The sequence below is a fragment of the Macaca mulatta genome, chromosome 19, assembly GCF_049350105.2.
Source record: "Macaca mulatta isolate MMU2019108-1 chromosome 19, T2T-MMU8v2.0, whole genome shotgun sequence".
NCBI lineage: Eukaryota > Metazoa > Chordata > Mammalia > Primates > Cercopithecidae > Macaca > Macaca mulatta.
This window is the reverse complement of record NC_133424.1, coordinates 11,349,321-11,376,877: the sequence shown is the minus strand read 5'-3', so window position 1 is coordinate 11,376,877 and position 27,557 is coordinate 11,349,321. Positions and strand designations below refer to the sequence as shown.

Genomic DNA, 27,557 nt, shown 5'->3' with positions numbered 1-27,557 from the left:
GAGCTTTTTTTTTTTTTTTTTTTTTTGAGACGGAGTCTCGCCCTATCGCCCAGGCTGAGGCAGGAGAGTGGCGTGAACCCAGGAGGCGGAGCTTGCAGTGAGCTGAGATCACGCCACTGCACTCCAGCCTGGGCAACAGAGCAAGACTCCGTCTCAAAAACAAACAAACAAACAAACAAATTAGTTGGATGTGGTGGTGAGTGCCTGTAATACCAGCTACTCGGGAGGCTAAAGCACAAGAATCACTTGAACCCGGGAGGTTTAGTGAGCTGAGACTGTGCCACTGCACTCCAGCCTGGGCCACAAAGGGAGACTCTGTCTCAAAAACAAACAAACAAAAAAAGCATGGGCAATATGGTAAAACCCAATCTCTACAAAAAATACAAAACTTAGGTGTGGTGTGTACCTGCCATCCCAGCTACTCAGGAGGCTAAGGTGGGAGGATCACCTGAGGCTGCAGTGAGCCATGATTGCACCACTGCACTTAAGCTTCGTCCACAGAGTGAGACCCTGTCTCAAAAAAAAAAAAGGCTGGGCGAGGTGGCTCTCACACCTGTAATCCCAGCACTTTGGGAGGCCGAGGCGAGCAGATCACCTGAAGTAAGGAATTCGAGACCAACCTGCCCAACATGGCGAAACCCCGCCTCTACTAAAAACACAAAAAATTAGCCAGGCGTGGTGGCATGCACCTGTAATCCCAACTACTTGGGAGGCTGAGGCAGGAGAGTCGCTTGAACCCAGGAGACGGAGGTTGCAGTGAGCTGAGATCGCACCATTGCACTCCAGCCTGGGTAACAGGGCAAGACTGTCTGAAAAAAAAAAAAAAAAGTGGATATTGAAGAAAAATTCCCCGAGAAGGGGGAGTGGAGAGCAAAGACAGTTGAAATATTGGGGCGGATTGTCTGGAGGTGACTGACACAGGCAGCTGGCACGAGGGGGCAGCAGCGAGCTTCCAGGCAGCAGGGCCCACCCCAAGGGCGGTCCCTTCGCACATCCAAAGTAGCTGGGGAGCATAGACTGCAGGACCTCAGGTGCCTGGGCCCTGGGGGCACGTGTCCAGGATGGGTGATAGGGGAGGTGGACAGGCTGCCTCTGCCTTCTGGAATCCAGGGATTAGGGCCTAATCAGGGGAAATCTGAGCTGCCTGAAGGTTGGAATTCAGGCAGAGCCAGCAGCCAGTGGGTTTCCGGCCCCCTCCTCCTGCCTGTTGAGAGAATCGCCACAGCTCAGAGACTCCTAGGGCCTTGGAAGTGGGGGTTCCCCCTACCAGCCGCCCACTGGCTCACTGCCCCCCACAAACACACCAGGCCTGGACCTGTACAATAGGCACTTTATTAGTGGTTGGAATGCAGTTACACGCAGGGGTGTGCAGACGCAATGGGGGCAGGGCTGGCGCAGACACAGGAAAGGGGAGACCCCCCCTTCTTTCCCCTGGGGTCGGGGGTTCTCCCTCTCCAGGATCCTGGGACGATGCTGATGAGCAGAGACGTTAAGTCTGAGGGGGGCCTTGGAATATGGCAGAGGGGCAACCGGGAAGCCAGGTCCCCTGAGTTCGACAAGTTTGGCAAAAGGATCATCAAGTGAGGTGTGTGGGCAGAGGGGCCGGGTTTGCCCAGGGCATCTGCCCTCCACCTCTCCCCCTGAAATCATCCCTTGGGTGGGTTCAGTTTCTTTCCTCTCTTACAAAGAGAGCTGTGTCAATAACTGGCAGAGGAAGTCGGGAAATTCAGCCTAACTCCCTCCAGCCCAGCAGGTTTCCATTAAACAGCTATTAGCGATCTCCTCTCCAGCCCGCTCTCCACTGCCAACCCCTGCAAGCAAAAGTCTCCCTCCCGCTCCCTCCTTCCCAGCCAGGAGATACCCCCACCTGGGCACACACACCCCCACCCCAGTCACTCCCAGCTAGGAGGGAGCAAAAGGAAGGCACTCCTTGGCGGCCCCATCTCAGCTGTTGAGACAGATGGAAAAAAAGCTAATAGACCCTTTAATGCATGTCCAGGTTAAAAAATAATAATAATAAAGAAATGCTTCTGGTGGCCCTGGAGCCAACTGTTCAGGTATGGAGAAGGGGTTCAGTCCTGGCCAGAGCAGGCAGGAATAAACGTGGGTGTTCACTGCGGCCAGCAGCTCCCTCAGACACAAACACCATCCTTCCTGTGGTCTGGCCCGTTGTCGTGTAAACGGTTGGGCAGGAAGCATGAGGGAGCTCGCGGAGGTCGGGCCACATGCCGTCCCAGACAGCAAGAGGCCCCACTGGGTTTTTACTCATTTCTCGTAGTCTTGAGGGGCAACCATGAAAACTCCAAGCGCCCCTTGGCATAAGAAGGAGATACCCCGGACTCTCCAGGTCCAGAAACTGGTGGGATCTGGCTCATGGGGAGGGGGCGGAGCGGCAGTGATAGGACTTCGGGTGAGCCCAAGGGGCTGGGGGAACAGACCCAGCTACTGAGCACCCTGCGGCGTGAGGCTCCTTGAGAGGTGAGGAGCGCGGGGCCTTCAGGACTCCGCTGCCTTCTTGTTGGTCTTGTTCAAGAGTTTCTTGAGGGTGGAAGACATGAAGTAAGGCCTCTCGGCCGAGCCGTCATTCCTCTCCAGGTCCTCCACTGCGGAGAGAGGTCCCAGAGCAGGAGGCATGAGGGGAGCCCACGGGCAGGGGCCTCCGGGGACAGGGTGGGTGGACAAGGGTCACAGAGAAGCCTCAGAGGGTTAGAAAGCAGACACACTGGGACCAGAGAGGGGCAGACTGTAGTGGGCTCCGAGGAACACACAGGATCCCCACACTCCCAGGCCAGGAAGCCCCCCCGCTTCATGCACCCCCAGTCTACATGGAGGAAACCTGGCCCCCACGCCAGCCTCCCTCACTCTCTACTCCTCGGCTTCCGCCCGCTTCCCCTCCTCCGCACTCCCCTTCAACAGGATGTCTCTCAGCTCGGGCGACATGAAGTAGGGTCGCTCCTGAGAGCCGTCATTCCTTTCCAGGTCCTCACCTGGGCTCCCCCCGGGAACCGGCAGGGGGAAAATGGGGTGGTCAGGAAGGGAGGGAAAGAGGGAGGCAGGGAAGAACAGGGAAGCCAGCAGGCATGGAGGAGAGGAAGAGAGACGAAAAAAACAAACAAAAAAAAACAGTTGGAGAAACCAGAGTTAGTGGCAGCCACAGATCCCCCCCCATCAAAGCCAGAAACTGCGAAGCGCGGGTGGGCTCCAGGGCAGCGTCCAGGCTGCAGCCTGGGCAAGTGGACAGGAGGTTGGAGTTGCTTCTAAGCGCAAAAGGAAACCAGGAAGACAGTCTGGGGACCCAGGACGAGGGACAGCCAAGCCCCGGGGAAGCTGGGGGCAGGCGACCGTGGTGCCCCGTTGGAGGGTGATGTGATGCCCAGTGGGAAGAAGGGATTTGGGGCCCAGCAAGGTTTGGGGTGAGGGGTCACTCACAGAAGCAGAGGAACAGTGTGTCCACACACATGCCATAGACGCTGAAGAAACCATGTGCAATCAGGTAGGAGCCAACGATCACCGTCTGGGCAAGGAGAAACAAGCCGTCCCTGCTCCACGTCCTTCCCAGAGCAGCCCCCACCCACTGTGTCTCTCCTACGCTGGGACCACGTCCTTCCCCTGCTGAGAAACCTTCTTTGGATTAATGACATCCCAACCCCTCACCCCCGCTGGCAGGGCCCCGCGATACACACAAAGCCCTCTTTCTCTCTCTTCCTCTCTTTTTTTCTTTTTTGAGACGGAGTCTCACTCTGTCACCTAGGCTGGAGCACCATGGCGTGATCTCGGCTCACTGCAACCTCCGTCTCCCGAGTTTAAGCCGTTCTGCCTCAGCTTCCCGAGGAGCTGGGACTACAGGCATGCGCCACCACGCCAGGCTCATTTTTGTATTTTTAGTAGAGATGGAGTTTCACCACGTTGGCCAGGCTGGTCTCAAACTCCTGACCTCAGGTGATCCACCTGCCTTGGCCTCCCAAAGTGCTGGGATTACAGGCGTGAGCCACCGCACCTGGCCTTTTTTTTTTTTTTTTTTTTTTTTGAGACAGGGTCTCACAATCTCACTCTGTAGCCCAGGCTGGAGTGTAGTGGCGTGATCTCGGCTCACTGCAAACTCTGCCTCCTGGGCTCAAGTGATCCTCCCACCTCAGCCTCCGGAGTAGCTGGGATAACAGATGTGCACCACCATGCCTGGCTAACCTTTGTATTTTTTGTAGAGATGGGTTTTTGCCACGTTATCCATTACCCTTCCTGGGCTTAAGAGATTCGCCCACCTTGGCCTCCCAAAGTGCTGGGACTACAGGTATGAGCCACCGCACCCAGTCTCATCCTTGCTTTATTTAACCCCTGGGCCTCTGCATGTGCTATTGCCCTGACTTAAATCTAATTTATGCCTCATCAACCTTCTGCTTTCAGCTCAAAGAGCAAATTCTCAAGTCCCACCTCCTCCAGGAAACCACCTATGACACATAGAGTGGGCTTTTCTATTTTTTTTTTTTTTTTTGAGACGGAGTCTTGCTCTGTCACCCAGGCTGGAGTGCAGTGGCCGGATCTCAGCTCACTGCAAGCTCCGCCTCCCGGGTTTACGCCGTTCTCCTGCCTCAGCCTCCCGAGTAGCTGGGACTACAGGCGCCCGCCACCTCGCCCGGCTAGTTTTTTTGTATTTTTTAGTAGAGACGGGGTTTCACCGTGTTAGCCGGGATCGTCTCTCGATCTCCTGGCCTCGTGATCCGCCCGTCTCGGCCTCCCAAAGTGCTGGGATTACAGGCTTGAGCCACCGCGCCCGGCCGGGCTTTTCTATTTTTATTTTTATTTTTTTTTGAGACAGGGTCTCACTGTGTTGCTCAGGCTGGAGTGCAGTGGCACCATCTCAGCTCACTGCAGCCTTGATACTCACACCTCAGGCTTACAAGTAGCTCAAGTGATACTCACACCTCAGGCTTACAAGTAGCTGGGACTATAGGCATGTGCCACCATACCCAGCTAATTTTTGTATATATATATATTTTTTTTTTTTTTTTTTTTTTAGAGATGAGGTTTTGCCATGTTGCCCAGGCTGGTTTCAAACTCCTGAGCTCAAGCGATCTGCCTGCCTTGGTCTCCCAAAGTGCTGGGATTATACATGTGAGCCCCTGCATCTGGCTGAGAGCCTTTTTTTTTTTTTTTTTTTTCCTGAGATGGAATCTTGCTGTGTTGTCCAGGCTGGAGTGCAGTGGTATGATCTCGGCTCACTGCAACCTCCACCTCCCGGGTTCAAGTGATTCTCTTGCCTCAGCCTCCTGAGTAGCTGGGACTACAAGTACGTGCCAGCACACCTGACTAATTTTTTTTTTTTTTTTTTGAGACGGAGTCTTGCTCTGTCGCCCAGGCTGGAGTGCAGTGGCCGGATCTCAGTTCACTGCAAGCTCCGCCTCCCGGGTTCACACCATTCTCCTGCCTCAGCCTCCCAAGTAGCTGGGACTACAGGTGCTTGCCAACTCGCCCGGCTAGTTTTTTTTTTTTTTTTTTTTTTTTGAGACGGAGTCTCGCTCTGTTGCCCAGGCTGGAGTGCAGTGGCCGGATCTCAGCTCACTGCAAGCTCCGCCTCCCGGGTTCGGGCCATTCTCCTGTCTCAGCCTCCTGAGTAGCTGGGACTACAGGCGCCCGCCACCTCGCCCGGCTAGTTTTTTGTATTTTTTAGTAGAGACGGGGTTTCACCGTGTTAGTCAGGATGGTCTCGATCTCCTGACCTAGTGATCCGCCCGTCTCGGCCTCCCAAAGTGCTGGGATTACAGGCTTGAGCCACCGCGCCCGGCCAGGCTAGTTTTTTTGTATTTTTAGTAGAGACGGGGTTTCACTGTGTTAGCCAGGATGGTCTCGATCTCGCGACGTTCATGATCTGCCCACGTTGGCCTCCCAAAGTGTGGGCCACCATGCCCGGCCTCTAGAGCCTATTTTATGTCCTCCTAGCACTGGGCACCCCTCCTGAGCTCTTGGTGTAGCTGTAATTTTATGCATGTTTAGGGCTTTCCAGGTTTAATGCCCACATCCTCACTAGACCCAGTCCCATTTACTGCTACATCCATAGCAATCTGAAGACTCACAGGGCCTAAGTAGCTGCTAGATAAACATTTGCTGACTGAAGTCAGTAGACATGGCTGGGTGTGATGGCTCATACATGTAGTCCTTGCACTTTGGGAGGCTGAGGCGGGAGGATCCCTTGAGCCCAGAGCTCGAGACCAGCCTGGGCAATAGAGGGAGACCCTGCCTCTATTATTATTATCATTATTATTATTATAGTAGAGTGTGAGCTACCACACCCGGCCTATCTCTATTATATTAAAATAAAAATTCGCCAGGCATGGTGGGTCACACCTGTAATCCCAGCACTTTGGGAGGCTGAGGCAGGTGGATCACGAGGTCAGGAGTTCAAGACCATCCTGGCTAACACAGTGAAACTCTGTCTCTATTAAAAATGCAAAAAAATTAGCCAGGCATGGTGGCAGGCACCTGTGGTCCCAGCTACTCAGGAGGCTAAGGCAGGAGAATGGCATGAACCCAGGAGGCGGAGCTTGCAGTGAGCCAAGATCGCGCTATAGCACTCTAGCCTGGGCGACACAGTGAGACTCCATCTCAAAAAATAAATAAATAAATAAAAATAAAATAAAATACAAATTCAATACAATGAAATCATGGCCAGGCATAAGGGGTCATGCCTGTAATCCCAACACTTTGGAAGGCTGAGGTGGGTGGATCACCTGAAGTCAGGAGTTCGAGACCAGCCTGACCAACAGGGTGAAACCCCATCTCTACTAAAAATACAAAAATTAGCCGAGTACAGTGGCATGTGCCTGTAATCCCAGCTACTAGGGGAACTGAGGCAGGAGAATCGCTTGAACCCGGGAGGTGGAGGTTGTGTGAGCAGAGATCACTCCATTGCATTCCAGCCTGGGTGACAAAGCAAGGCTCCATATCTCAAAAAAAGAAAAAAAAAAGTCAGTGGACCTTAGAGGGATTAAATAACTTGCCTAAGATTACTCTTCCTCATCTTAGAACTAGCAAATAGAGGATCCAAGATAAGAAACTAGGTCACTGGGCTTCAAGACCTACACTGAGGTACAATACTGCCCTTGCAATGAAGGCTCAATCACTCCACAGCCTTATTACCTCCTTGGCCGTATCGCCACCTTTTTTTTTTTTTTTTTTTGAGACAGAGCACTCTGTCACTGAGGCTGGAGTGCAGTGTCATGATCTCGGCTCACTGCAACCTCTGACTCCCAGGTTCAAGCAATTCTCCTGCCTCAGCCTCCTGAGTAGCTGGGATTACAGGCGCCCACAACCACACCCGGCTAATTTTTGTATTTTTTTGTAGAGATGGGGTTTCGCCATGCTGGCCAGGCTAGTCTCAAACTCCTGACCTCAAGTGATCCACCTGTCTCAGCCTCCCAAAGTGCTGGGATTACAGGTGTGAGCCACCGCACCCGGTCCCTATCTCCACTTCTTTACTCCTTCCACATCAGCCCCACTGCTTTCCTTACTGTTCCTGGCACACTCGCACCTCAGGGCCACTGTACTTGCTGTTCCCTCTGCGTGGATATTGCCTACAGCTTCAGATCTCGGATCCAACATCACCTGCATGGCACCACCTGGACCCCCACACCTGCCCAGATCCCCCACCACAGGTTCAAACGGTTCCCTGTGCTATACATACTAGTGACGTATCCCAGTCTGCAATCATACATTCACCAATATCATTATGGAGGAATATCTGTTTACCCCCAAACTCTAAGGCCTTTAGAGGGAAGCCCTCCACCTCAATGCTGAATACACAGTAGGTGCTCAATGTCTGTGGTCCGAGGTCGGGGGTGGTGGGTCACACCTGCAATCCCAGCACTCTGTGAGCCTGAGGCAGGCGGATCACTTGAGGTCAGGAGTTTGAGACCATCCCAGCCAACATGGTGAAACCCCATCTCTATTAAATATACAAAAATTAGCCAGGTGTGATGGCTCATGCCCATAATCCCAGCACTGTGGGAGGCCGAGGCGGGAGGATCACCTGAGGTTGGGAGTACGAGACCAGCCTGACCAACACGGAGAAACCCAGTCTCTACTAAAAATATAAAATTAGTCACACATGATAGCACATGCCTGTAATCCCAGCTACTCAGGAGGCTGAGGTAGGAGAATTGCTTGAACCCGGGAGGTGGAGGTTGCAGTGAGCCGAGATCACCCCATTGCACTCCAGCCTGGGCAACAAGAGTGAAACTCTGTCTCAAAAAAACAAAAAGGCCGGGCGCGGTGGCTCAAGCCTATAATCCCAGCACTTTGGGAGGCCGAGACGGGTGGATCACAAGGTCAGGAGATCGAGACCATCCTGGCTAACCCGGTGAAACCCCATCTCTACTAAAAAATACCAAAAAACTAGCCGGGCGAGGTGGTGGGCGCCTGTAATCCCAGCTACTCGGGAGGCTGAGGCAGGAGAATGGCGTAAACCCGGGAGGCGGAGCTTGCAGTGAGCTGAGATCCGGCCACTGCACTCCAGCCTGGGTGACAGAGCGAGACTCCGTCTCTAAAACAAAAAACAAAAAACAAAAAAAATTAGCCAGGTGTGGTGGCATGTGCCTGTAATCCCAGCTAATCAGCAGGCTGAGGCACGAGAATCGCCTGAACTAGGGAGGTAGAGGTTTCAGTGAGCCAAGATCATTTCACTGCACTCCAACCTGGGCAACAGAGTGAGTCTGTCTCAAAAAAGAAAAAAAAAGAAAAAAAAAAAGATTAAATTAAATTAAATTAAAATTAAAAAATAAATATACAAAAATTAGCCAGGTGTGGGGGCAGGCGCCCGTAATCCCAGCTACTCGGGAGGCAGAAGCTTGAGAATTCGCTTGAACCCAGCAGGCAAAGGTTGCAGTGAGCCAACATTGCACAACTGCACTCCAGCCAGGGCAACAGGGCAAGACTCTGATGCAAAAACAAACAAAGAGTCCGAATAAATAATCAATTCCCCACCTCTGACCTCTAGCCACATTTATCTAGTCAAAGAAGACCAAGCAAATCCCAACACCTCTTTCTTCCCAAACCCCCATCTCTCCCCAGAGGTCCATACCAGTATAGGAACCCAGTAATAATTGAGGGGTGGTGCTGTATCCTGCACGATCCTGATACGGTGGGTGAAGAAGAAGAAAGCCAGGATACCTGGAGAAGGAGAAGAAAGCAAGATGGTGAAGGGTTCTGGATATAGGAAATAGCCTCCTAAGAAGATGACACCCATCACAGAAGACAGAAATCAGGCTCCCACACCCTGAGAGGCGAGGTGGGCGGCACTTACCCACACTGCCTACGATCAAAAGTTTGCCCAACAGGAAGAGGAAGTCGGTAACTTTGTCCAGGACAGCCACTCTGCAGGGGACAGTGAGGAAAAGGTGTTAATGCTGGCTTCAGGGACTAGGGGAAGAGGGAGGTGGCAGGAGGAAGATGGTGCTGATTCCTGACCTGATGATGTTTCTCATGAGCAGGAAGAAGGCATTCCTGGCCGAGGTGCAGAAATTGGTGCCGTAGATGGCAATCTGGAGGAGAGTGGGAGGGAGAGATCAGACCCACTGGGTGGGCATGGGGGGTGGTCCTCTCACCCAGCAGGAGCTGGTGGGTTGGTTGGGGGTCCCAGGCCCACTCACCATGATGTAGGCATTCCTATTGAGGAATTTGATGAACTTCTCCAGGCACCAGAAGCAGCATTTGAGACAGGTCATGAGGCACTTGGCAAACTTGTTCTCTGCGGCTGGAAGAGAAGGGAAGGGATGCAGAAGTGAGGGGACACCGCCTGACATGGAAGGGATCCCCTCTTCCCTATCACACACACTTGCCAATGTCCAGGTCTCCTGAGTCCATGCTGTCAAAGAGACAGGGACTTGAGCCCAGGAGTTTGAGACCACAGTAAGCCATGATGGTGCCACTGCACTCCAGCCTGGACGACAGAGAAAGATCCTGTCTCTAAAGCAAAGTATAATCAATCCCAGCCCCACAGCCCTTCCTCCAAGAAAAATAAACCAGTTTTTTTTTTTTTTTTTTTTGAAATGGAGTCTTGCTCTGTTTCCCAGGCTGAAGTGCAGTCGCTCGATCTCGGCTCACTGCAACCTCCACCTCTGGGGTTCAAGTGATTCTCCTCTCTCAGCCTCCCGAGTAGCTGGGACTACAGACGCGCATACCACCATGGCTGGCTAATTTTTGTATTTGTAGTAGAGATGGAGTTTCATCATGTTGGCAGGCTGGTCTCCTGACCTCAGGTGATCCGCTCGCCTCAGCCTCCCAAAGTGCTGGGATTATAGGCGTGAGTCACAGCGCTCAGCTAATAAACCAGTTTTATTCGTGCTTCCTTCAGCGCAAATATATCCCACTCCAATTCACTCTAGCAATAATCAATGGTGGGCCAGTCCTCTTGGGCCTGTCCCCTCAACAGCAAGAATTCCACCCAGTAGGTTCTCTGGTTTGCTCCTCCATCGCAGGACCAATCACGCCAACTCCTGAGCTCCCCCGCGGCATAGACAGAAATCCATCACTGCTCTATGATCTTGGCACCGCCCACCTCCAAGCAAGAACCAATCCTGGTTTGCTATTCAGCCTCGCCCTCCAACAGGAGCTAATGCAAGTGGTGGGTGGGCCGTACCTTTCAGCCGCTGATCCAGGTACTCGAGTATCACACGAATGATCTGCACAATGGCCAGGATGAGCGCGCCAAAGGCCAGGGAGCCCGTGTGGTACCTGCGGGCCGAGGGGGTGGTCGGTGGCTGGGCCAGGCCTCGTCCTCCACCCCATCCTGCCCGCAATGCCAGCCCACCTGAGCGCCCGGCCAAAGGCAGAGAAGAGCGGGAAGGCCGGCAGGTCGTCCGGCTTGCGCAGGGCCCAGTAGTAGGAGGCAAAGGCCCCGGCCAGTGTGACCTGGCCCAGAGCCAGCACGAAGTTGGCCAACCAGAAGAACATGAAGGCATTGAAGATCTGCAGGCCCAGCAGGGCCCGGTGGTAGCCTGACTCACCACCGTAGAAGGCGAACTGGCAACGGGCATTGGGGCATAGGCGGGACTCATTGGAGGAGGGGAAGGTCTGTGGGAGAGAAGGGAGAACCGAGTCCAAAAAGAGGCGCCAGGGGTTCACAGTGGGCTCTGAGCATCAGGTGTGGGGCCAGGAAAACCATGAGGTAGGAGAGGAGACATAAGGATCAGAGTTAAGTGAAGGAACTAAGGGTTTGGAACACAGCTTGTGCAAAGGAAAGAATTCTAGAAATAAGAAGTGGCCATCACCAGGGTCAAGAAGAGAGAATGGAGACAGGAAACGAAATGGGGAAAAATGGGCCGGGCAAGGTGGCTCACGCCTGTAATCCCAGCACTTTGGGAGGCAGAGGCGGGTGGATCACGAGGTTAGGAGATCGAGACCATCCTGACCAACATGGTGAAACGCTGTCTCTACTAAAAATACAAAAATTTGCCTGGCGTGCTGGTGTGTGCCTGTAATCCCAGCTACTCGGGAGGCTGAGGCAGGAGAATTGCTTGAACCAGGGAGTTGGAAGTTGCAGGGAGCTGAGATCATGCCACTGCACTCCAGCCTGGCGACAGAGTGAGACTCTGTCTCATAAAAAAAAAAAGAAAAGAGGGAAAAATAGGTGATTTAGCACCCAGGGTGAAGGCCAGGGCAAGTTGAAGACAGGAAGCCAGGTTGTCCTGGGAAGTTGTTCAATCCAGTTAGAGAGTCTCTTCCCCACCGTGCATTCTCCCCCACACCCAGCTCAGGACATGCAACAAGAGCCAATTGCTTGCTGAACCTCCAAGGGGACGTGAGAGGTTTAAAATCATCCGGGGCCTTCTGGGGCAATACCTGCCCTCCCCACCCTGGGGACACCCACCTCTGGGTTGCAGGTTTTCGCAGTAAGTGAGCAGGAGCTATCATCAAAGATCTTATAGACCGCTTCATTGGAAGTGGACAGGAAGCTGGAGGTTCATTAAGGAAGCAGAGGTCTAGGACTGAGGACCCCAGGGACTTTCGTGGGAAAGAATCCATTATCCCACCAGTTTCCAGCCCTGTCCCTAAGATGCAGGTCACTTCTGGGCAAAGTTGGTCTTTAGACATCCCTGGGGTCAGAGATTGGTGTCTGGGGGTGGATACACAGCAGTGCTGGCCCAGTAGGCGATGCAGAGGCACAGCAAGAAGAAGGTGACCAGTGGGTAGAGCAAGGAGCACATGACATATCCCACAGCCCTAGGGAGGAGCAGAGACACAGGCATCAGGGCAAAAGACACAACTCTAGGGACAGCTCCATCCTGACCCCCGGCACCTGGCCCCCACCTGCTGGCTTCTTTGATGAGTGCAATCGCGATGAGAATTCTCTTCCGGAGAAAGATGAGCAGCAAGATGATAATGACTTCAAGGATACTCAGAATGATCACTGCAAAGGGCAAAGGCTGAGCCGCCTGGGCTCCCCACTCCCTCCAAGGCCTCATGTCGGGGCAGGATTGGGAGACTGTGACTCACTAAAGGCCAACCAGGTCTGCCGTAAGTGCAGGTACACCCGGAAATCCGTCTGAAAGCCGAGGTCCACCAAAGAGACATCAGAGCCAGCCTCACCACGCAGTCGGGAGTACTCCATGTAGCAGTGAAAGATTCCTGCATGGGGGAAACCACAAGCTCCGTCCACCAATGCCTCCTGCAACTTTGCAAAGCGCTACAACTGCCCGCATTTAACAGAAGCAAACATCGAGGCTGAGAGGCTGCCTCTTCTAGCCCCTGCTTCAGGGACTTTACACCTGCAGTTCCCACCGCCCGGTGCATTCTCTCCCCATGGCTGGATCCCACACATCTTTAGGTCTCTCTGCTCAAGTGTCACCTTCACAGGAGACCTTCCAGAACCCTTTCCCCCTACTTGGAATCATAATCATGTGCTGCCAGGGTCTAACTTCTCTTTTTTTTGAGATGGAGGCTCATTCTGTCACCCGGGCTGGGGTGCAGCGGCACGATCTGGGCTCACTGCAACCTCCACCTCCAGGGTTCAAGAGATTCTCCCTGCCTCAGCCTCCCGAGTAGCTGGGATTACAGGTGCCCGCTACCATGCCCAGCTAATTTTTGTATTTTTTAGTAGAGACAGGGTTTTGCCATGTTGGCCAGGATGGTCTCGAGCTCCTGACCTCAGGTGATCCGCCCACCTCAGCCTCCCAAAGTGGTGAGATTACAGGCGTGAGCCACCACGCCCAGCCAGGATAGCTGTTGAATGAATGAATGAATGAGCAGGTGTCAGGATGCTGCATGGCTAAGACCTCCCTCTGACCCCCTCGCCACCTTATAACAGTGATTCTCGGGAGTGGCCTGGCTATTAATATGTAGAGCAGCATTAGAAATTTTCAGCATTCTTCTTAGCTTGCAAACTATAATTATAAAATAAAGACAGGCGGCCGGGCGCGGTGGCTCAAGCCTGTAATCCCAGCACTTTGGGAGGCCGAGACGGGCGGATCACGAGGTCAGGAGATCGAGACCATCCTGGCTAACACGGTGAAACCCCGTCTCTACTAAAAAATACAAAAAAAACTAGCCGGGCGAGGTGGCGGGCGCCTGTAGTCCCAGCTACTCGGGAGGCTGAGGCAGGAGAATGGCGTGAACCCGGGAGGCGGAGCTTGCAGTGAGCCGAGATCTGGCCATTGCACTCCAGCCTGGGTGACACAGCAAGACTCCGTCTCAAAATAAAATAAAATAAAATAAAATAAAATAAAATAAAATAAAATAAAATAAAATAAAGACAGGCATGGCCGGGCGCAGTGGCTCACGCCTATAATCCCAGTACTTTGGAAGGCCAAGGCAGGTGGATCACAAGGTCAGGAGATCGAGACCATCCTGGCTAACACTGTGAAACCCCGTCTCTACTAAAAATACAAAAAATTAGCTGGGCATGGTGGCACATGCCTGAGTCCCAGCTACTTGGGAGGCTGAGGCAGGAGAATCACTCCAACCCGGGAAGGAGAAGTTGCAGTGAGCCAAGATTGCGCCACTGCACTGCACTCCAGCCTGGGCGACAGGGTGAGACTCCGGTTCGAAAAAAAAAAAAAGACAGGCATGGTGTGGTGGCTCATGCTTGTAATCGCAGCACTTTGGGAGATAAAGTAAAAAAAAAAATCAAGCTACCTAAAATGCCAACACCCAGCTAGAAACCACTATTTTTTTGGTTGCATTGAGTATATTACTATTACTTTAAGACAGGGTCTACCTCTGTCATACAGGCTGGACTGCAGTGGTGCCATCGTAGCTCACTGCAGCCTCAGCTTCCTGGGCTCAAGCTATTCTCCCACCTCAGCCTCCCAAGTCGCTGAGACTACAGGTGCATACAGCTAATTTTTTTTCTTTTTTTTTTGAGACGGAGTCTCTCTCTGTCACCCAGGCTGGAGTGCAGTGGCGTGATCTCGGCTCACTGCTACCTCTGCCTCCCAGGTCCAAGTGATTCTCCTGCCTCAGCCTCCCAAGTAACTGGGACTATAGGCACGTACCACCAAGCCTGGCCAAGTTTTTGTATTTTTACTAGAGACGGGGTTTCATCCTGTTAGACAGGATGGTCTCAATCTTCCCTGACCTCCTGATCTGCCTGCCTTGGCCTCCCAAAGTGCTGGGATGACAGGCGGGAGCCACTGTGCCCGGCCCCCAGATAATTTAAAAATTATTATTATTTATTTATTTAATTTTTTTTTTGAGACAGAGTCTCACTCTGTTGCCCAGGCTGGAGTGCAATGGCACGATCTCAGCTCGCTGCAGCCTCTGCCTCTCAGATTCAAGAGATTCTCCCGCCTCAGCCTCCCAAGTAGCTGGGATTACAGGCATGCTCCACCATGCCCATCTAATTTTGTATTTTTATTAGAGATGGGGTTTCACCATGTTGTTCAGGCTGGTCTCAAATTCCACCTTAAGTGATCCACCCACCTCAGCCTCCCAAAGTGCTGGCATTACAGGTGTGAGGCATGGTGCCTGGCCTTAAATTTATTTTTGGCAATGGGATCTCACCGTGTTGCCCGGGGTGGAATGCAGTTGCTTGATCATGGCTCACTGCATCCTCAAACTCCTGGACTCAAGTGAATCTCCTGCTTCAGCCTCCCAAAGTGCTGGAATTACAGGCATAAACCTGCCTAGAAACCACTGTTTTCTTTTTTTTTTAAGACGGAGTTTCACTATTGTTGCCCAGGCTAGAGTCCAATGGCAGAATCTCAGCTTACGGCAACCGCCACCTCGCGAGTTCAAGTGATTCTCCTGCCTCAGCTTCCCAAGTAGCTGGGATTATAGGCATGCGCCACCACGCCCAGCTAATTTTGTATTTTTAATAGAGATGGGGTTGGCCGGGTGTGGTGGCTCACAACTGTAATCCTAGCACTTTGAGAGGCCAAGATGGGCAGATCATGAAGTCAGGAGTTCGAGACCAGCCTGACCTGACATGGCTAAACTCCATCTCTACTAAAAATACAAAAATACAAAAAAAAAAAAAAAAAAAATTAGCTGGGCGTGATGGTGGGGGCCAGTAATCTCAGCTACTCAGGAGACCGAGGCAGGAGAATTGCTTGAATTCGGGAGGCGGAGGTTGCAGTGAGCTGAGATTGTGCCACTGCACTCCAGCCTGGACAACAGTGCGAGACTGTCTCAAAAAAAAATAATAAGGCCGGGCACAGTGACTCACGCCTGTAATCCCAGCACTTTGGGAGGCTGAGGCAGGCAGATCATGAGGTCAGGAGATCGAGACCATCCTGGCTAACATGGTGAAACCCCATCTCTACTAAAAATACAAAAAATTAGCCGGGTGTGGTGGTGGGCACCTGTAGTCCCAGCTACAAGGGAGGCTGAAGGAGGAGAATGGCGTGAACCTGGGAGACGGAGCTTGCAGTGAGCCAAGATCGCACCACTGCACTCCAGCCTGGGTGACAAAGCGAGACTCTGTCTCAAAAAAAAAATTAGCCGGGCATGGTGGCAGGCGTCTGTAGTCCCAGCAACTTGGGAGGCTGAGGCAGGAGAATGGCGTGAACCCAGGAGGCAGAGCTTGCAGTGAGCCGAGATTGCGCCACTGCACTCCAACCTGGGCGACGGAGAGAGACTCTGTCTCAAGAAAAAAAAATAATAATAATAATAAAAATAAAATAAAAATAGAGATGGGGTTTCTACATGTTGGTCAGGCTGATCTCGAACTCCCGACTTCAGGTGATCCACCCACCTCAGGCTCCCAAATTGCTGGGATTATAGGCGTGAGCCACCACACCAGGCTAGAAACCACTATTCATACGAATATTTTACTATGAGTGTCCTCAGATTGGATTACCAAGCATTTTTCTTCTAGGAAATTTCAAGGAATAATCAAAATATGGGCCGGGCACAGTGGCTCATGCCTATAATCCCAACACTTAGGGAGGCCAAGGCGGGAGGATTGCTCAAGCTCAGGGAGTTCAAGACTAGCCTGGGCCACATAGGGAGCGCCTGTCTCTACAAAAATATTTAAAATTTAGCCAGGCATGATGGTGCATGCCTGTGGTTTCAGCTACTTGGGAGGATCACTTGAGCCCAGGAGGTCAAGGCTGCAGTGAGCTGTGATTATGCCACTGAACTCCAGCCTGGGTGACAGAGTGAGACTCTGTCCCAAAAAACAAATCAAGGCTGGGCATGGTGGCTCACATCTGTAATCCCAGCACTTTGGGAGGCCAAGCCAGGCAGATCACAAGGAAGTTAAGACCAGCCTGGCCAACATGGTAAAACCCCGTCTCTACTAAAAATACAAAAAAAATTAGCCAGGCATGGCGTTGGGCACCTGTAAACCCAGATACTCAGGAGGCTGAGGCAGGAAAATTGCTTGAACCCGGGAGGCGGAGGTTGCAGTGAGCCAAGGCTGTGCCACTGCACTTCAGCCTGGGTGACCAAGCCTCTGTCTCAAAACAAAACAAAACAAAACAAAAACTCAAAAACAACAAAAATCCAAAATATGAAGCATTGTTTTGTTGAGCACAATATTGTGCCTCTGGATTCCATAGGCCTGAACTAAACAGGCCCCTACACATATTTTATCTGCACATTACCTCCTTGTCATTTAGTTTGCCAACTAGAAATATAAATTACCCTCATTTTACAGAGAAAGAAACTGAAGCAGGCCAGGCATGGTGGTTCATGCCTGTAATCCTAGCACTTTTGGGGGCTGAAGTGGGCAGATCTCCTGAGGTCGGGAATTCGAGACCAGCCTGACCAACATGGAGAAACCCCGTCTCTACTAAAAATACAAAATTAGCCGGGTGTGGAGGGGCATGCCTGTAATCCCAACTACTCAGTAGGCTGAGGCAGGAGAATTGCTTGAACCCAGGAGGCGGAGGTTGCAGTGAACCAAGATCACGCCATTGCACTCCAGCCTGGGCGACAAGAACGAAACTCCATCTCAAAAAAAAAAGAGGCCGGGCGCGGTGGCTCAAGCCTGTAATCCCAGCACTTTGGGAGGCCGAGGCGGGTGGATCACGAGGTCAGGAGATCGAGACCATCCTGGCTAACATGGTGAAACCCCGTCTCTACTAAAAATACAAAAAACTAGCCGGGCGTGGTGGCGGGCGCCTGTAGTCCCAGCTACTCGGAGGCTGAGGCGGGAGAATGGCGTGAACCCGGGAGGCGGAGCTCGCAGTGAGCCGAGATCGCGCCACTGCACTCCAGCCTGGGCGACACAGCGAGACTCCGTCTCAAAAAAAAAAAAAAAAAAAAGAAAAAAAAAAAAAAAGAGGCCAGGCGCGGTGGCTCACGCCTGTAATCCCAGCACTTTGGGAGGCAGAGGCAGGTGGATCACGAAGTCAGGAGATCGAGACCAACCTGGCTAACACGGTGAAACCCCGTCTCTACTAAAAATTCAAAAAATTAGCCGAGCGTGGTGGCGGGTGCCTGTAGTCCCAGCTACTTGGGAGGCTGAGGCAGGGGAATGGCGTGAGCCTGGGAGGCAGAGCTTGCAGTGAGCAGAGATCACGCCACTACACTCCAGCCTGGGCGATAGAGTGAGACTAGGTCTCAAATAAAAATTAAAAAAAAAAGAGAAATTGAAGCACAGTTAGGTTGAGGCACTTGCCCAAGGAATTGGCAAAGCCAGGATTTGAACCTCTGCTATTCTGGTACCATAGTATGCATCCTTAACTACAGCGCTGAGACATTTTTTCTTTTTCTTTTTTTTTGAGACGGAGTTTCGCTCTTGTTGCCCAGGCTGGAGTGCAATGGCGTGAACTCGGCTCACTGCAACCTCCGCCTCCCAGGTTCAAGCGATTCTCCTGCCTCAGCCTCCCTAGTAGCTGGGATTACAGGTATATACCACCATGCCCAGCTAATTTTGTATTTTAAGTAGAGATGGGGTTTCTCCATGTTGGTCAGGCTGGTCTCGAACTCCTGACCTCAGTGATCTGCCTGCTTTGGCCTCCCAAAGTGCTGGGATTACAGATGTGAGCCACCGCACCCAGCCTGACATTTTCTTTTTTTTCCCTGATGGGCCATTTCCATGGGAAAGGGCAGGGCAGTGTGCAGATTCAGGAAAGAAGAGTCACGGGGAGGGGGTAACCTACCGTAGCCCAGCACCAGAATCACCATAATGATCATCACCCAGACCATAATGCCAGCCAGGAAGCGGAGCAGGATGATGAATAGGAGGCTCATTGCCATAGCAATGACCAGACCTCTGGGGAAAAGAAAATGGTCATGAACAGACTCCATCCCCGGCCAGGCTTAGAAGGGGCAGCCAGGGGAAAGGCCCCTTCCCTCCTGCCTTACATGATAATCCAATACCAAGAGACGGTGTAATCTTCAAATATGCGCATGGCGAGTTGCCGCGCCTCTAGGACTCCATTGGCTTTCCTGGGGGAAGGAGACCGAGGCTCAGGTCAGACCCTCTTCTGTGATCAGGTCAACCCCAGGGGATGCCTGTCCCACCCAGGAAAGTGCGACCCCGGTGTGGTGCGCCAATCTCCTCACTTAGCGCCCTCCACCAGGTCCGTGATGTTTTTCCGGGAGCCATGCCCATCCTCATAAGTCGTCTCATTGCCCACCATCAGGACACCCTTGTGGGCGTGGATGGCGGGGAAGCATCTCCGGGCCACTGCATGGAGCAGAGGATGGGACCAGTCAGGCTGAGCCTCTGCACAGCCTCCCCGTCCCCACCTGAGTCTCCTGGGATCCCCTGACTCACAGGGTTTGCTGGGGATGAGGACAGCAGGGCAGTCACCATCTCGAAGCACCTCAGCCACTCCCTGCCAAGAGAGATGGAGGGAGGTGAGTCCCCAAGGCTAGTACACTGCCGCTGCCCATACCTGGGCTCTCAGGACAGTCTACAACTCACTTTATTGTCCTTGAAGCCAGGAACACAGAACTGCTTATAGTACTCAAAGTCCCGGGAGCTGCGAGCATTCAGGTACGTGAGGTAGCGGTCGGGGCATTTTTCCACGCAGATCTGGGCGGGAAGAAGGAAGGCATTGGGTGGGGTTGGGACAGACCACTCAGGACAGAGGTCCCAGCCCACATTCACAGGGGGAAAAGGATGGAAAGTGGGGAGAGGAAAAAGGGAATGGTGGGGACAGGTTACCTGAGGAGTGGGACATTGGAATTCCAGCAGAACCAGGGGGCTGGCACATTTCACAATGTTGAAATAAAACAAGTAGGGTTTGTTCCTGGAGTTGGAGAAGGGAGAATGGAAACTGTTAAGACTTTTTTTTTTTTTTTTTTTTTTTGACGAAATCTCGCTCTTGTTGCCCAGGATGGAGTGCAATGGCACGATCTTGGCTCACTGCAACCTCCGCCTCCTGGGTTCAAACGATTCTCCTGCCTCAGCCTCCCGAGTAGCTGGGATTACAGGTGCCCGCTTCCAAGCCTGGCTAATTCTGTATTTTTAGTAGAGACGGGGTTTCAACCATGTTGGCCAGGCTGGTCTCAAACTCCTGACCTCAAGTGATCCACCTGCCTTCGCCTCCCAAAGTGTTGGGATTATAGGTGTGAGCCACCACACCCAACCTGTTAAGACTTCTTAACCACCCTATAGTAAACTTTATTTTATTTTATTTTATTTTTTTTTATTTTTTATTTATTTTTTTTTTTTGAGACGGAGTCTTGCTCTGTCACCCAGGCTGGAGTACAGTGGCCGGATCTCAGCTCACTGCAAGCTCCGCCTCCCGGGTTTACGCCATTCTCCTGCCTCAGCCTCCCGAGTAGCTGGGACTACAGGCGCCCGCCACCTCGCCCGGCTAGTTTTTTTGTATTTTTTAGTAGAGACGGGGTTTCACCGTGTTAGCCGGGATGGTCTCTCGATCTCCTGACCTCGTGATCCGCCCGTCTCGGCCTCCCAAAGTGCTGGGATTACAGGCTTGAGCCACCGCGCCCGGCCAGTAAACTTTATTTTATTTATTTATTTTTTTTAAGACAGAGTCTCGCTCTGTCGCCCAGGCTGGAGTTGTAGTGGCACAATCTCGGCTCACTGCAAGCTCCGCCTCCCGGGTTCAAGCAATTCTCCTGCCTCAGCCTCCCAAGTAGCTGGGACTACAGGTGCCTGCCATGATGCCCGGCTAATTTTTGTATTTTTAGTAGAGACAGGGTATTACCGTGTTAGCCAGGATGGTCTCGAACTCCTGACCTCAGGCAATCCACCTGCCTCGACCTCCCAAAGTATTGGGTTTATATGTGTGAGCCACTGCGCCCGGCCTCTTTTTTTTTTTTTTTGAGACAGAGTCTTTCTCTGTTGCCCAGGCTGGTGAGCAGTGGCACAGTCTTGGCTCACTGCAGCCTCTAGTGATCCTGGGCTCAAGTGATCTTCCACCTCATCCTCCTGAGCACCTGGGACTACAGACATGTACAACCACACCTGGCTAATTTTTTGTATTTTTGGTAGCGACAGAGTTTCACCATGTTGCCCAGGCTGGCATCAAGCAATCCTCCTCCATAAGTGCGGGGATTACAGGCATGAGCCACCGTGCCCGGACTGTTGTTTCCTTTCAGATATTTTCTGTGGCCGGGCATGTTAGCTCACGCCTGTAATCCCAGCACTTTGGGAGGCCAAGGCAGGTGGATCACCTGAGGTCAGGAGTTCGAGACCAGCCTGGCCAACATAGAGAAACCACGTCTCTGCTAAAAATACAAAAAAATTAGCCGGGTGTGGTGGCGGGCACCTGTAATCCCAGCTACTTAGGAGGCTGAGGCAGGAGAATTGCTTGAACCTGGGTGGCGGAGGTTGCAGTGAGCCAAGATCACACCATTGCACTCCAGCCTGGGCGACAGAGTGAGACTCTGTCTCAAAAAGAAAAAAAAAAAGATGGGCTGGGCACGGTGGCTCACACCTGTAATCCCAGCACTTTGGGAGGCCGAGGCAGGCGGATCACGAGGTCAGGAGATCAAGATCATCCTGGCTAACACAGTGAAACCCTGTCTCTACAAAAATACAAAAAAAAATTAGCCGGGTGTGGTGGCGGGCACCTGTAGTCCCAGCTAATCGGGAGGCTGAGGCAGGAGAATGGCATGAACCCGGGAGGCAGAGCTTGCAGTGAGCCGAGATGACGCCACTGCACTCCAGCCTGGGTGACAGAGCGAAACTCCGTCTCAAAAAAAAAAAAAGGTATTTTATATAGGGCCAGGCAGGGTGGCTTAGGCCTGTCTTGTGCCAGCACTTTCGAAGGCCCAGGTGGCAAGATTGCTTGAGCCCAGGAGTTCCAGGCTGTAGCGAGCTATGATCCTGCCACTAGCTGACAGAGTGAGATACTGTATCAAAATAGTAATAATAATAGTAATAATAATAATAGGCTGGGTGTGGTTGCTCACACCTGTAATCCCAGCAGTTTGGGAAGCCAAGGCAGGCAGATAACCTGAGGTCAGGAGTTCGAGACCAGCCTGACCAATATGCTAAAACCCTATCTCTACTAAAAACACAAAAATTAGCCAGGCGTGGTGGCATGTGCCTGTAATCCCAGCTACTCGGGAGGCTGAGACAGGAGAATCACTTGAACCTGGGAGATGGAGGTTGCAGTGAGCCGAGATTGCGCCATTGCACTCCAGCCTGGGTAATAAGAGCGAAATCCGTTTCACAATAATAATAATAATAATAATAATAATAATAATTTAAAAACTGCAGCATCAGCAACTCTATGCCAGGTGCCATTCTTTTTTTTTTTTTTTTTTTTTGAGATGCAGTCTTGCTCTGTTGCCCAGGCTGGAGTGCAGTGGCATGATCTCGGCTCATTACAACCTCTGCCTCCCAGGTTCAAGCAATTCTCCTGCCTCAGCCTCCCGAGTAACCAGGATTACAGGCACATACCACAATGCCCAGCTAATTTTTTTGTATTTTTAGTAGAGACGGGGTTTCACCATGTTGGCCAGGCTGGTCTTGATCCTCCCACCTCAGCCTCCCAAAGTACTGGGATGATAGGTGTGAGCCACCGTGCCCAGCGATGCCAGGTGGCATTCTAAGCTCTGTACATGTATTGGCACATCTAACCATCAAAATAGCCCGATGAGGGTGGGACCGTTATGATCCTCATTTTAGAGATGAGGAAAACGAGGTTCAGAGAGATTGAGACACCTGCCCTAGGTCACAGAGCCAGGAAGTGACTGTGCTTGCTCAGGCTGTGCTTGCTCTGCTGTCTCACCTGTTCATCACCACCTGACGTCTGATCCAGGACTGTCCCCTCTCAGTCTCTCCCGCCCTTAAAATGTGTGCTGCCAGAGAACAGGATGCTTACTATCTCATTTAGAGCTGTGTGTCCCCAAGGACTAGACTAGTGGCTGAGGGTGGTGGAACTTTTATCAGTACCTGTTTTCTTGTTGTTTTGTTGAGACCAGGTCTCGCTCTGTCATCCAGGCTGGAGAGCAATGGTACAATTACTGCAGCCTTGGCCTCCCAGCTCAAGCGATCCTCCCACCTCAGCCTGCTGGGTAGCTGGGACCAGAGGGGCGTCCCCACCACATCCACCTAATTTTTTTTTTTTTTTTTTTTTTTTTTTTTGAGACAGAGTCTCACTCTGTCGCCCAGGCTGGAGTGCAGTGGCCGGATCTCAGCTCACTGCAAGCTCCGCCTCCCGGGTTCACGCCATTCTCCTGCCTCAGCCTCCGGAGTAGCTGGGACTACAGGCGCCCGCCACCTCGCCTGGCTAGTTTTTTTTTTTTGTATTTTTTAGTAGAGACGGGGTTTCACCGGATTAGCCAGGATGGTCTCGATTTCCTGACCTTGTGATCCGCCCGTCTCGGCCTCCCAAAGTGCTGGGATTACAGGCTTGAGCCACCGCTCCCGGGCACATCCACCTAATTTTTGTTTGCTTTTTTTTTTTGAGACAGAGTCTCGCTCCATCGCCCAGGCTGTAGTGCAGTGGCATGATCTCACTTACTGCAAGCTCCGCCTCCTGGGTTCATGCCATTCTCCTGCCTCAGCCTCCTGAGTAGCTGGGATTACAGGCGTCCGCCACCACGCCCGGCTAATTTTTTGTATTTTTTTTTTTTAGTAGAGACGGGGTTTCACCGTGTTGGCCAGGATGGTCTCAATCTCCTGACCTCGTGATCCACCTGCCTTGGCCTCCCAAAGTGCTGGGATTACAGGTGTGAGCCACCGCGCCCAGCTGTTTGTCTGTTTTGAGACTGAGTCTCGCTCTGTCCCCCAGGCTAAAGTGCAGTGGCGTGATCTCGGCTCACTGCAACCTCTGCCTCCTGGGTTCAAGTGATTCTCCTGCCTCAGCCTCCCAAGTAGCTGGGATTACAGGCGTGTGCCACCATGTTCGGCTAATTTTTGTATTTTTAGTAGAGACAGGGTTTCGCCATGTTGGCCAGGCTGGTCTTGAACTCCTGGCCTAAAGCAATACTCCTGCCCCGGCCTCCCAAAGTGTTGGAATTTCGGGCGTGAGTCACTGCGCCCAGCCTGTAAGCACTTGTTAAGTAGACTTAGGGAGATGGGGAACGCCTAGAACCTTCTGCCCCCTCCTCCCTAGCCCCCCGCCATGCCCCAAGGAGTCAACTCACTCGTTTTTTGTGCCCTTCTGCCCACAGAACTCGCCCCGGCTATCAGTAGGGTAGATCACCTTTCGAGGGTCTCCATGAGTCCAGGCTGTGGAAAGATCCAGGGATACTGAGACACTACCACTCCTGAAATCCAGCCGTGTTCCCACTCCAGAGGCTATGGCTGCCTCCGCCCACCCTGGAACTCCAAGTCCTGCCCCGTTCTCTACTCACCTATAATGCCCACAGCCACGTAGCCCACAATGGCCAGGAGCAGGAATACACAGCATATGACGTCCGTGCAGCCCCTGGGGAGCAGAGGGGCAGCGTTTGGAGAAGCCTTGGTGCCATGTGCACCATGGGCCCATCTGTCCTCTGCAAACACCCTCATCCATGTATTATTTGGACAAATTTTCCTGAGTGGTTTGAATGCTGTACCAAAGGCACATGCATTTTTATTTTTATTTCATTTCATTTTTTAATTTTGTGCAATAGAGTCTCACTCTGTCATCCAGGCTGGAGGACAGCGGCACAATCATAGCTCACTACAGCCTCGAACTCCTGGGCTCAAGCGATCCTCCTGCCTCAGCTTCCCAAGTAGTTGAGACTACAGGTGCACACCACCATACATTTTTTTAAATTTATATATATTCTGTAGAGATAAGGTCTAGCTATGTTGCCCAAGCTAGTCTTTTTTTTTTTTTTTTTTTTTTTTTTGAGAGGGAGTCTCACTCTGTTGCCCAGGCTGGAGTGCAGTGGCATGATCTCAGCTTACTGCAACCTCTACCTCCCAGGTTCAAGCAATTCTCCTGCTTCAGTCTCCCAAGTAGCTGGGATTATAGGTGCCCGCCACCACGCCTGGCTAATTCTTGTATTTTTAGTAGAGACAGGGTTTCACCATGTTGGTCAGGCTGGTCTTGATCTCCTGACCTCAAGTGATCCACCTACCTTGGCCTCCCAAAGTGCTGGTATTACAGGTGTGAGCCACCGTGCCTGGCTGCATTTTATTGTTTTGTTATTATTTTTTCGAGACAGAGTCTCACTCTTGTCGTCCAGGCTGGAGTACTGTAGAGCAGTCTCAGTTTACTGCAACCTCCACCTCCCAGGTTCAAGCAATTCTCCTGCCTCAGTCTCCTGAGTAGCCTCTGAGTAGTCACAGCTACTTGGGAGGCTGAGACAGGAGAAGCGCTTGAACCGGGAGGGGAAGGTTGCAGTGAGCTGAGTTTGCACCGCTCCACCCTGGGTGACAGAGTGAGACTCTATCTCAAAAATAAATAAATAAACAAAAAATACGAACATGGTAAAAATTAAATCCAGGCCAGATGTGGTGACTCACACCTGTAATCCCAGCACTTTGGGAAGCCAAGGCAGGTGGATCGCTTTGAGCTCAAGAGATCGAGAACAGCATGGGCAACACAGCAAAACATCTCTGCTAAAATTACAACAACAACAAAAAATTAGCCGGGTGCATGCCTGTAATCCCAGCTACTCGGGAGAATGAGGTGGTAGAACTGCTTAAACCTGGGAGGTGAAAGTTGCAGTGAGCCGATATCGCGCCACTGCACTCCAGTCTGGCGACAGAGCAAGACTCCGTCTCAAACAAACAAAACAAGTTTCAAATATTTGTCACCAGTCTGTTGGAGAACAGATCGGGGGTGGGGGTGTGTGAAGAGACAGGGATTGGGGTAGTATTAGCAGGGAGAACCCTCCAAAACCCAAAGCCCTTACCTATTGTAAATAGGTCCTTTGAAAGTGGGATCATACTTCTGCGGCGTTCCTGAAAGTCAAAAAGATTGATGGGGTTGGAGACCTGAACCAAGACAGGGCTGGGAGAGCGCCCCCTCCCAAAAGCCCCTAGGGGTGTCTTTGCCTCGGCAAGAATGAATTTCTGAGACCTGTGGAATTTTCTGCCTCACCCACCTCCAGGTGACCACACCCAAGCCCCCAGTTCTGGCAGGCCAGGACTGGGGAGGAAGGAGGAATCACTAATTGTGAACAAATTTATTAACTGGCGGCCACCCACTGGTAAGAGGGCTGAAATGGTGGCCACCAGGGAACTAGGTGGAGACGGGGAAGGTCTGAGATGGGATAGGGGGAAGGGGGCGCTGGCAGCAGTGCCAGGCAGAGGGCTACAGGGGCAGGTCCTTTGGGTGGGGGAGAGTAAGGAGGGTCGTCTGCGAGGCTCCGGGGGAAAAGTGGGGTAAGGGGGGCTGGCTGATGGTAGGGAGGCTCCAGGCGCAGATTTGCAATTGCGCTCCCCCTCTAGCCCCCTTCCCTGCGCCCCATGTCCTCTCAAGGCCCCCACCGAGGGGCCGAGGGGTCGGCCCGGGGCTGTGGGCGGGGGTCGCTGCCTACCGTGTTTCCCGTAGTAGTGGGGCCGCTCGTCCCCCATCCCTGCAGGCGACCAGCCCCGGCGGCCGCCCGCGCTCTGTCCCGCGCCCCCTCGGCCCTCCCGAGTCTGGAGGGAGGCACTGACCGCGCGACTGGCGGCGGCTCCTCCCAGCACAGCGCCAGGCGGGGCGGCCCAAACCGGTCAGACCGGCCCAAGCTGGGCAGCTGCCCAGACTGTGGGACCCGGGAGGGCGCGGGCGGGGCGGCAGCTGCTCCCGCCACTCACCGGCCGGCCGGATTTAGCCCTCCCCGCCCCCACCCGAGAACCCTGCGGCTTCACCCCGGGAACACTCCGCCACCGGGCGACACCGCCCAGAACCCCTAGCCACCCTGAAAGAGCGTTTCTGTGACTCCGTTTTGCAGGTGTGGAAACTGAGGCACTGGGAGGGAAAACGGCCCACCGCCCAAACGCAGACAACCAACTGTGGAGTGTTGGGGCTGAAAACTTCTCCAACCTGTGCAGGAAATGAGTTTTCTTTTTGTCTGCTTTTTTTTTTTTTTTTTTGAGACAGGATCTCCCTCTGTTGCCCAGGCTGGAGTGCAGTGGTGCAATCACAGCTCATCGCAGTCTAAATCTCCCGTCTCAAGCCATCCTCCTGACTCAGCCTCCCAAGTAGCTGGAGCTACAGGTGCTCTACTGCACTCGGCTAATTTTTAATTCTTTTTGTAGAGATGGGATCTTGCTATGTTGCCCAGGCTCATCTTTAACTCCTGGACTTGTGGGCTCCTCCCACCGTGGCCCCCAATTGCATTACTGGGCCTGGCCTTAGAACAAGCATTTATTCAGCCCTTAGTAGGTACAGGCCTTGGGCGGGGCACCATGTACAGTGAGGCACCAGAGAGATCCAAACTCCACCCTTCTGAAGCCCACATCCTCCTGGGTCGCCCTTAATTCAAATACTCCTTCTGCACCCTCTGAACTAGAAGATACTTAAAAAGGCCTTATCTTCCCTAAGCCTCAGTTTCCTCAACTGCAAAATGAGGCTAAAGTATGAAACCAAAACTGACCTCAAAGAGCAGGAATAGGCCAGGCATGGTGGCTCACGCCTGTAATCCCAGCACTCTGGGAGGCTGAGGTGGGTGGATCACCGGCAATCAGGAGTTTGAAACCAGCCTGGCCAACATGGCAAAACCCCTTCTCTACTAAAAATACAAACATTAGCCAGTGTGGTGGCACATGCCTGTAATCCCAGCTACTTGGGAAACTGAGGCAGGATAATCGCTTAAACCCAGGAGGT

The 27,557-nt window shown here is 52.5% G+C and overlaps 1 protein-coding gene across 19 annotated transcripts in view; it reads right to left on the bottom strand.

Annotated features, from left to right (window-relative positions):
- Window positions 1-1,312: 1,312 nt before the first annotated feature.
- SLC44A2 (solute carrier family 44 member 2) overlaps window positions 1,313-27,557 on the bottom strand; it is a 50,479-nt gene continuing 24,234 nt past the window's right edge. Inside the window, exons 1-23 of one of the 19 annotated variants that reach the window (XR_013408903.1) lie at window positions 26,284-26,422; window positions 25,657-25,705; window positions 24,163-24,236; window positions 23,953-24,037; window positions 19,550-19,634; window positions 19,307-19,417; window positions 19,157-19,217; window positions 18,943-19,066; window positions 18,742-18,825; window positions 18,537-18,649; window positions 12,484-12,615; window positions 12,298-12,397; window positions 12,118-12,210; window positions 11,858-11,942; window positions 10,799-11,061; window positions 10,628-10,722; window positions 9,639-9,742; window positions 9,457-9,530; window positions 9,265-9,363; window positions 9,071-9,195; window positions 3,430-3,514; window positions 2,863-2,987; window positions 1,313-2,603 (exon numbers count right to left, since the gene is read on the bottom strand). Coding sequence is in view for 15 of the 19 variants with exons in the window: in XM_077977406.1 (XP_077833532.1) it covers window positions 2,866-2,987; window positions 3,430-3,514; window positions 9,071-9,159; window positions 9,293-9,363; window positions 9,457-9,530; window positions 9,639-9,742; window positions 10,628-10,722; window positions 10,799-11,061; window positions 11,858-11,942; window positions 12,118-12,210; window positions 12,298-12,397; window positions 12,484-12,615; window positions 18,537-18,649; window positions 18,742-18,825; window positions 18,943-19,066; window positions 19,157-19,213; window positions 19,300-19,417; window positions 19,550-19,634; window positions 23,953-24,037; window positions 24,163-24,236; window positions 25,657-25,705; window positions 26,284-26,320 (2,139 nt within the window). In the remaining 4 variants the exon portion in view is untranslated. Of the gene's footprint in view, window positions 2,988-3,429; window positions 3,515-4,460; window positions 4,603-4,774; window positions 5,273-8,837; window positions 9,196-9,264; window positions 9,364-9,456; window positions 9,531-9,638; window positions 9,785-10,595; window positions 10,723-10,798; window positions 11,062-11,857; window positions 11,943-12,117; window positions 12,211-12,297; window positions 12,398-12,483; window positions 12,616-18,536; window positions 18,650-18,741; window positions 18,826-18,942; window positions 19,067-19,156; window positions 19,218-19,299; window positions 19,418-19,549; window positions 19,635-23,952; window positions 24,038-24,162; window positions 24,237-25,656; window positions 25,706-26,283; window positions 26,423-27,557 lie in introns of those variants that run through there. The other 18 variants (XM_077977406.1, XM_015122871.3, XR_013408906.1 and 15 more) reach the window with 18 other exon arrangements.